The sequence below is a fragment of the Rutilus rutilus genome (genome assembly GCF_951802725.1).
Source record: "Rutilus rutilus genome assembly, chromosome: 7".
Taxonomy (NCBI): domain Eukaryota; kingdom Metazoa; phylum Chordata; class Actinopteri; order Cypriniformes; family Leuciscidae; genus Rutilus; species Rutilus rutilus.
In genome coordinates this window covers 48,371,588-48,381,587 of record NC_140221.1, presented here as the reverse complement: position 1 = coordinate 48,381,587, position 10,000 = coordinate 48,371,588, and the positions used below count along the sequence as shown (strand labels likewise).

At 37.7% G+C, this 10,000-nt stretch overlaps 1 protein-coding gene across 1 annotated transcript in view; it reads left to right on the top strand.

Moving 5' to 3' along the window:
- The window catches only part of dcc (DCC netrin 1 receptor), a 220,807-nt gene that overhangs the window by 179,789 nt on the left and 31,018 nt on the right, over positions 1-10,000 (top strand). Inside the window, exons 16-19 of the mRNA XM_084414580.1 lie at positions 2,858-2,953; positions 5,266-5,438; positions 7,371-7,509; positions 8,799-8,906. Of these exons, the coding sequence (XP_084270706.1) occupies positions 2,858-2,953; positions 5,266-5,438; positions 7,371-7,509; positions 8,799-8,906 (516 nt within the window). The remainder of the gene's footprint in view (positions 1-2,857; positions 2,954-5,265; positions 5,439-7,370; positions 7,510-8,798; positions 8,907-10,000) is intronic.

Below are 10,000 nucleotides of genomic sequence, written 5' to 3'. Positions count from 1 at the left end.
TACAGTAAACTGACCTGTCAATCATCTTATCACAGTAAACTGACCTGTCAATCATCTTATCACAGTAAACTGACCTGTCAATCATCTTATCACAGTAAACTGACCTGTCAGTCATCTTAGACCTGTCAATCATCTTATTACAGTAAACTTACCTGTCAATCATCTTATCACAGTAAACTGGCCTGTCAATCATCTTAGACCTGTCAATCATCTTATCACAGTAAACTGGCCTGTCAATCATCTTATCACAGTAAACTGACCTGTCAGTCATCTTAGACCTGTCAATCATCTTATTACAGTAAACTGACCTGTCAATCATCTTATCACAGTAAACTGACCTGTCAATCATCTTATCACTGTAAACTGACCTGTCAATCATCTGACCTGTCAATCATCATATTACAGTAAACTGACCTGTCAATCATCTTATCACAGTAAACTGACCTGTCAATCATCTTATCACAGTAAACTGACCTGTCAATCATCTTATCACAGTAAACTGACCTGTCAATCATCTGACCTGTCAATCATCTTATTACAGTAAACTGACCTGTCAGTCATCTTAGACCTGTCAATCATCTTATTACAGTAAACTGACCTGTCAATCATCTTATCACAGTAAACTGACCTGTCAATCATCTGACCTGTCAATCATCTCGTCACTGATAAAATCCTCCACATTTCCTTTAATTTCCTCCCGTATCGGACAGAAATGCAGAATCAGTCTTTCATGCAGAGACTCTCCTCAAAAGTTAATGGCCAAACGGATCTTTATAAAAGTCCATGTTGTTCTTGCAGATGAAATATAACACGGATAACATTAATAAATATTTGTCTTTATCAGGCTGAACTTTGATTAATCACTCAAACCGTTATCTAAACCTCTCACCGTCGGTCGCGCATGTCGGCCATGTTTTGTAGTTTTTTAACACTCTTTACTCACGTTTTTAGTTCCTCCTCCAAAGCGCAATGGATTGTGGGTAATAATAGCCATTATAGTCCACCGGAATTAGATCATCCGGGACTTCTGACACACTCTTTTCAACACACACTGCTTTGGGACACACTTGTTCTAATCTCACACAGTGTTTAGTGTGGATCGTGTGGACACTGAGACGCTGAGTTTCGCTCCACAAACTTTACGGAAAGGAAACCGGGATGCATGAAAGCATCGTCCTGTTTTCCTTATTTTACAAAAGCACAATGTTTTGTGTGACTTCTGTGTACCGTTACACCCCTATCATGTTCTCATGCTGTGTGTGTTGAGGTGTAAATATTTCATTAATGTCATTCATTATAGATCATTGATCACATGGAGCAGTTCATCAACATATTATTATCTGAACATAAATATCCTGTTCTTCCTCAGTGTTTCTGTCTTGTTCTCCAGCACTAATATCTCAACATTCTCACATCAAGACACATTTACTGGAGAAGAAGCAGTGACTGAAGATATTAAGACTTGGTTAATGAAACATTGATCAAAATGAAGTGAGTTTGAGTTTAAAACGAGAACAAATAACAATGGAGTCAGAAAAATAATCTTAATTCTAATGGAAAACCGGTTTATTTTTCAGACTCCACTGGCAGATATTAGTTCTTGTTTTAAACTCAAACTCACTTCATTTTGATACATTTTAATATCTTCAGTCACTTTGTTTCTCCAGTAAATGTGTCTTGATGTAAGAAAGTTTAGGTATTAGTGCTGGAGAACGAGACAGAAACACTGAGGAAGAGTGTGTGTGTGTGTGTGTGTGTGTGTGTGTGTGTGTGTGTGTGTGAACGCTGTGATTCTTTATAAAAGTGAATGAAATGAAATGTAATTTTAAATTGGCTTCCCGTTTGTTTGTTCATTACTAAGAAAGAATATAATGTTTCATTTATAAGGCGACTAATATGAAAACAAATGAGGTGTGAATTGAATTTCATCTGCGTTCTCATGACAAAAGACGCAGCGGCAAATCGCAGATTTTAATATTCATGAGAAGGTGCGGCTAGTTCAGCGATCATGAATCCTTAATGAGAGTTTGTTCAAGATCAAACACGCTCACATGTGTTCATGTTTTATTTATTCTATTTTTCTGTGATTACCCAGAGTTTACGAGTTCAGTAAAGCGTGTCGTCGAGCCGCTGGATGCTCTGCAGAAATATGCTTTTCTCACTCACTGTTTCCGGGCCAAATATCGAAACATTCGTAAATCAAGATGGTAAAATTACATCATTGTTTTCTGGGGAAATAAATCAAAATGAAGAGAGTTGTTGCTTATTAAAAGCAAAATCAGATTGATTATTAAACGAGATTATTATTTTTTTTCCCCATTGGCAGATAATTCTGCTTGTTTTAAGCAAAAACTCACTTCATTATGATTATCATTTCACTCCTCTAGTAAATGCATCTTGATTTACGAATGTTTCGATATTTGGACTGGAAACCAGACAGAGACACTGAGTGAGAACAGCATGTTTTGCAGTGTGGAGAAAATCTCTTTTGTCCTCTGAGCGTTGAAATCTTTCTGCCCTCCTTTACCTCCATTCTGGGCAGAAATAAGGCCACGTCCTTATCAATATTTCACATGAAATCCACAGGTTGCCATGGCAGCGATATTGAACCCAGTCTGGCCAGAAGGAAAAAGGAGAAACAAATGGAAAGAGGGAAAAAGAGCATCTTCTGTTTCTTTGTTCAGGGATTTCAACAGTCATGAAAACATCTTTCCAAGCCTCGATCAGATCTGCATTAATCTCGTGTGCAGATGTTGTTGTTGCTGTGTTCATCAGTCTTGATTTGTTTGCCGTTATTTTAAATGCTTGAAGTCTCAGGTGTACCGGTGTAAAGTGTGTGTGTGTGTGTGTGTTTCAGAGCCCAGCTCTCATTACGTGATCTCTCTGAAGGCCTTCAATAACGCGGGAGAAGGAGTTCCTCTCTACGAGAGCGCCGTCACCAGATCCATGTCCGGTGCGTCACACTTCATATCATTCTAGACGGTGTGATTATAGTCATGTTCCCGTATATATGATCAAACATCTCAGGAGACATTCAACCTGTGTCTTCATATTTATGTTCGGTTTTGCAGTATTAACTTTATCTGGACAATAACTTTATTCTAGAGTTTCTGTAAAACCTAAAGGATCATTTTTTGTTAAATCGCGAATGAATAAATGAGTCATGAGATTGAGTTTAAACTGCTGGGCAACGAGTAATCGCATGTTTACATAATATATGTGTGTGTGTGTGTGTACTGTGCATAATCATTATAAATACACACACATGCATGTATATATTTAAGAATTATTTTTCATTTATTTATATATATATGTGTATGAAGAGTTCAAATGTAAAAGCCTCTAAGTGTCAGCTGAAGTTCTTCTAGAATGATCATTTTTATAAAGCTTGTATATTTAAGTCAAGTATTAAATGATAATTAATAGGTAATTTGCATTGCCATTTAAGTGAAATTATTGAACTTAAATATACGAGCTTCATAAAAATCGTCATTCTAGAAGAAAATTTCAGATGACACTTAGAGGCTTTTACATCTGAACTCTTCATACATACATATATATATATATATATAAATATATCATAAGCATTATGTATGTATATACAGTATATACATGCAAATATTTCTTAAATATATAGATGCATGTGTGTGTACTTATATATACAAAATAATTATTCACAGTACACACACACACATATATTGTAAACACAAGCTTTTATTTTGGATGTGATTACTCGTGATTAATAGATTAGCCCAGCACTAGTTTTAAGTTTTTTCTTGGTTATGGGAAACATTCCATTTGATAATTTTTTAAACATTATGGGAACGTTTCATTCAAAAGTAACATTTAAAGACATCAGACGAACGTCCAACTAAAACGACGTATAGATAATGTTATTATGCTAACGTTCTGAGAACATTACTATGAAATGAACAAACATTTTATTAACGTTCCTGGAAGAACCTTGAGAGAACCTTCTGATTTCTGTGAAGGGTTAGCCGTGAGACGTGGCTTCGTTAGGAAAGCTGTAGTTAGTGGGTCTAAAGTAGTTCAGTCTGTGGTTTATCTGATCATATCAGTGCCGATGAGCTGATGATGATTGATGAGCGGTAGAGAGATGAGTTTTGTGTTCTTGTTTCTGGACTGACTGTCTTCCCTCTGTGGACTGTAGATTTATCCTCTTTACTCGGTGAATCTCACGCCTACACTCATATTTCACCCCACAATCAACACAAACACACAAAGATTTAGCATGAAGAAAAGTAAGATCATTTACTAAACTGTCTTTCACACTGCAAACAATGATGTTCTTCCTCAGTGTTTCTGTCTCGTTCTCCAGCACTAATATCTCAACATTCTCACATCAAGACACATTTACTGGAGAAGAAGCAGTGACTGAAGATATTAAGACTTGATTAATGAAAAATTAAGTTTTGTGCTTAAAAGAGGAACAAATATCTGCCAATGGAGTCAGAAAAATTATCTTGTTTTCACTTTGAATTAAGATTATATTTCGGACTCCGTTGACAGATATTAGTTCTTGTTTTAAGCACAAACTCACTTCATTTTAACACAGTTTTGACTAAATATCTTCATTCATGTTGTTTCTTCTTCAGTAAATGTATGGAAAACGAGACAGAAGAACATGTTTTTTGCAGTGCATGCATTGGTTTAGTAAGCATGAACATGAATACTATCTTGATGTATATTTATAAATGTACTTTACAATATAATTGACGGTTGTCTGATTCCGGTTATGAGTAATGTAAAATCTTGCTGGTTGATGTTGTGCTGAAATATGGTTGATGCTGAGATTCACCCTGTGCGCTAAAAACTGGTAACCTTAAACAGCACAGCGACATTTCACAGATAATTGCAAAGAAACCGCTAGTTGCACATTGAAATAAACATGACATTTTTTATAGTGTAACATCTAAATGATCTGGTTCAGTATAACAGGAGAACCCATTCTGAGGGGTTCGTCAGGAATAAGTAACGCTGGAATTGCAGGTTACCAGTTTTTCCAGAGTAGCTCTTCTAAACGTCCCTCTCTAGATCTCAATGTTCTGCTTTTGTCTCTCTCTGTCACTCCATTCTCCCTCCTTTATTCCTCCGGTCCGCTTTCATCTCTGGTCACTTATGATTTATGATCTGCATAACCCTGATCTCACACACACACACACACACACACACGCGCAGACCCCTCAGACCCGTCCGATGACGATCTCTTCCATCTGTTTGATAAATTCCCCACCCCTGTCCCAGACACCTCCACTCCCATGATTCCTCCTGTAGGTGTTCAGGCCGTGCCGCTCACGTCAGACTCGGTGCGGGTAAGTTGGGCCGACAACTCCATTCCCAAAAACCAGAAGTCTCCGGAAGTGCGTTACTACTCCGTCAAGTGGAAGACCAGCCACTCCACCAGCGGAAAATACAAGGTGAACCCCGGAATACCGCGGTGAACTGATTTAGGAATTAGCCGGTGCACTGGAGAAATAATATCCTGATTTTAACGGTAAAAGACTGTGAAAATGCTACGGTGAAAAACTGTTAATTGGTTTACAGAAAGTTTCCGCACTATATACGGTGATCTAACTGTACATTTAATGTAATTTTACAGTAAATCCGTTAAATTTACAGTTTTTGGAAGTGAAAAAGAACAAGTCGTTGTATAATTTACAGTGAAAAACCGTAAATGTTCATTCCCACAATTCCCTGCGTGACACTTCACATCTGATGTATTGTTGTTGAAATAACTGTTTCTTCATAGTTTTATCTAATCAGTGATGTACATTAGGGTTTTATGTTACATCTCCATGTTACGACTCTCATCTCCACTGTGATTGGTGGATGTCAGTGTATTACAATAGTACAATATACACTCACCTAAAGGATTATTAGGAACACCATACTAATACTGTGTTTGACCCCCTTTCGCCTTCAGAACTGCCTTAATTCTACGTGGCATTGATTCAACAAGGTGCTGAAAGCATTCTTTAGAAATGTTGGCCCATATTGATAGGATAGCATCTTGCAGTTGATGGAGATTTGTGGGATGCACATCCAGGGCACGAAGCTCCCGTTCCACCACATCCCAAAGATGCTCTATTGGGGTGAGATCTGGTGACTGTGGGGGCCATTTTAGTACAGTGAACTCATTGTCATGTTCAAGAAACCAATTTGAAATGATTCGAGCTTTGTGACATGGTGCATTATCCTGCTGGAAGTAGCCATCAGAGGATGGGTACATGGTGGTCATAAAGGGATGGACATGGTCAGAAACAATGCTGAGGTAGGCCGTGGCATTTAAACGATGCCCAATTGGCACTAAGGGGCCTAAAGTGTGCCAAGAAAACATCCCCCACACCATTACACCACCACCACCAGCCTGCACAGTGGTAACAAGGCATGATGGATCCATGTTCTCATTCTGTTTACGCCAAATTCTGACTCTACCATCTGAACGTCTCAACAGAAATCGAGACTCATCAGACCAGGCAACATTTTTCCAGTCTTCAACTGTCCAATTTTGGTGAGCTCGTGCAAATTGTAGCCTCTTTTTCCTATTTGTAGTGGAGATGAGTGGTACCCGGTGGGGTCTTCTGCTGTTGTAGCCCATCCGCCTCAAGGTTGTGCGTGTTGTGGCTTCACAAATGCTTTGCTGCATACCTCGGTTGTAACGAGTGGTTATTTCAGTCAAAGTTGCTCTTCTATCAGCTTGAATCAGTCGGCCCATTCTCCTCTGACCTCCAGCATCAACAAGGCATTTTCGCCCACAGGACTGCCGCATACTGGATGTTTTTCCCTTTTCACACCATTCTTTGTAAACCCTAGAAATGGTTGTGCGTGAAAATCCCAGTAACTGAGCAGATTGTGAAATACTCAGACCGGCCCGTCTGGCACCAACAACCATGCCACGCTCAAAATTGCTTAAATCACCTTTCTTTCCCATTCTGACATTCAGTTTGGAGTTCAGGAGATTGTCTTGACCAGGACCACACCCCTAAATGCATTGAAGCAACTGCCATGTGATTGGTTGATTAGATAATTGCATTAATGAGAAATTGAACAGGTTTTCCTAATAATCCTTTAGGTGAGTGTATATACTTCAATATATCGGTAAATTAACATTATATCAGATAGTGAAATACAGTTTTTTACTGTAAATGTAAGTTAAGTCTGTAAAACCTTGCTGTTGCAAAAATGTTGCTCCCGTATTTTTAACATTACATTTTTAAGGCATCTTTTTACCGTACATTTTCTTTACAATATACAACCTTAGTATCAGATCAGACCTTGTTTGAGTGAGATATTACAAAGAATGGTCTTGACCGTGTGTGTGTGTGTGTGTGTGTGTGTGTGTGTGTCAGTCGGCTGATACGACGGCTCTCAGTCACACCGTCACGGCTCTGAAGCCCAACACCATGTACGAGTTTTCTGTAATGGTGACCAAAGGCCGCAAGTCCAGCACATGGAGTATGACAGCGCACGCCACCACCTACGAAGCAGGTACACACACACTCACACACACACACACACACACACACACTCGCTTTCCTCTGCTTATATACGCTGCAGAATAATCCACCCTTGCATCGAGTCCATCAAGATCCAGGTGAGAATAATCAGACGGACTGAAGCACTTTTCAGGTTTTTCAATACATTTCCAGCAAAAAAAATATTATTTTAGCCGTAAATAACTATCATGGAATTATTGATACTATAAGAAACTGGTGTTAATAAGCTAATAACTTAAGTTAATAAGAACTGATATGAATGTAAATGTGTCCCTTGAAATGCAATGCAAGTCGCTCTGGATAACAGCGTCTGCCAAATGTGTAAATGTAAACGCTAATAATTAAATAAATCATAAAAATGTCAAATTAAAAATAATAAATCATTTTAAAATAAAATCAATCAAAATAAAACTTCATACATACTAAAACTTTAATAAGAAAAATGTCAAATTAAAATGAATACATAATTTTAAAATAAAAAATAAAACACTGTTTTCACCTGCATGTCATGTGACCATTAGCAGACAGCAATCGAGAACATGTGAATGTGTTGATAAATTATTGAAATATTATAAAAAAATAATAAGGGGTTCAGCTGACAAATGAAGGTATAATTACTCGTGCATTTATGGCATGACTCACACTGTGTTGTGTGATTGTGCTCGTGACACACACACTCCTGCATATACACACTTCTTCACGATACACACGGTTATCATTGAACACATTAGACGTAAGATCACACACTCATATCTGTAATTACACTGTTTAATTAGTGCTGGAAATAAAGCCAGAACTACACTGCAAAGGCTTTTCTCACTCAGTATTTTTGTCTTGTTTCCAGTCCAAATATATAAACATTCTTAAATCAAGATGCATTTACTAGATGAGTAAAATGACATCATTGTTTTCTGGGGGAATTAATCATAATGAAGTGAGTTGTTGCTTATAAAAAGCTCAATTATCTGCCAATGGGGAAAGAAAAATAATCTTGTTTCTGTTTGAATTAACATTATTTTTCTTTCCCCATTGGCAGATAATATTGCTTTTTATAAGCATCCCTTAATTTTGATTAATTCCCCTGGAAACCAAGACATAATATCTTATGGAATTTTACTCCTCTAGTAAATGCATCTTGATTTAAGAATGTTTAGATATTTGGACTGGAAACAAGACAAAGACACTGAGTAAGAAAAGCATTTTTTGCCGTGTTCTGAGTTCTGAGTGAAGTCACAGACATCAAGTGTGAAAGCACAAAATCTCTCTCTTTCCATTGGTCAGCGCCAAGCTCCGCCCCTAAGGACCTGACTGTGATTGGCCGAGAGGGACGCCCGCGAGCCATTCTGATTAGCTGGCAGCCGCCGCTGGAGGCCAACGGGCGAATCACAGGTGAGAAGCTCAAATCCACTTTATTCAAAGGGAAACAAGATTATTTTTCAGACTCCATGGGCAGATATTTGTTCTTGTTTTAAGCACAAACTCGTCATTAAACAAGGCTGGATATCTTCAGTCATTTTGCTTCTCCAGTAAATGTATCTTGATTTAACCCTCAGGTGCTCAATTTATTAAATAAATTAATCGGAATGGTCCGAAACTTGGTAAAGGTTTTGGCTCTTGCTGTGTGAACACACACACACACACACAATAATCATGGCCATGACTGGAACAGGTTTAATGGTCCTGATAACAATAGCCACACTTGAGCTCCTCGCGGTCAGAAATGACGCATTGGAAATGAATGCGAGACGAGTTTCCTCTAGTGGAAGCGTTTGGTACTGCAGCCGAACAACATCTCACTGAGAGATCAGCTCTGGAGATATCAACCTCACATTTGAACACAACTTGTTTAGATTTATGCCTGTGATTTTCTCAGTTTTAGAGTAAAACGTGTTTTTGAAAGTATATTTTTCATATAACAATTGAGAAAGGTATTTTTGCAAATTTTTTAAAACAATAAACGTAAAATTCTATACGTTTTTTTAAGTTCACTTTGTAAAACTTTTTTCACTTCAGCAATAATCTGCCAAGTGTCGTGTTTGTAAAGACATCAAACTTCAGTCTGTCGCTCTAAAGCGTTCAAGATTTACCACAGTTTAAGCTGGACATTTAATGTTCAGGTCTATGCTCAAAAAGTGAAGAAATATAATTTATTTAAATATAATTTAGTACCATAAAATCCCCTAAAAATACAAAATATTAAATAAAAAACATTATCTAATTAAAATATAGTACATTAATTTCATTGAAATAAACAAATCTGTCATGTTTGACCGACTCGTGAAGAGCACCAGAGGAATGTTTATATATTTATGAGGAAAAGCAGGATTATCTAATGATGTTTATCCTCTATAACTCGATCGGATCATCAGCTGCTGTGTTTTTGAACACACACTCAGACTTCTGCCAACCCCTCGTGTGTCTTTATAGACGGCCTCATTACACACACACACACACACACACTCCCGCTCAGCACAGATTTGACC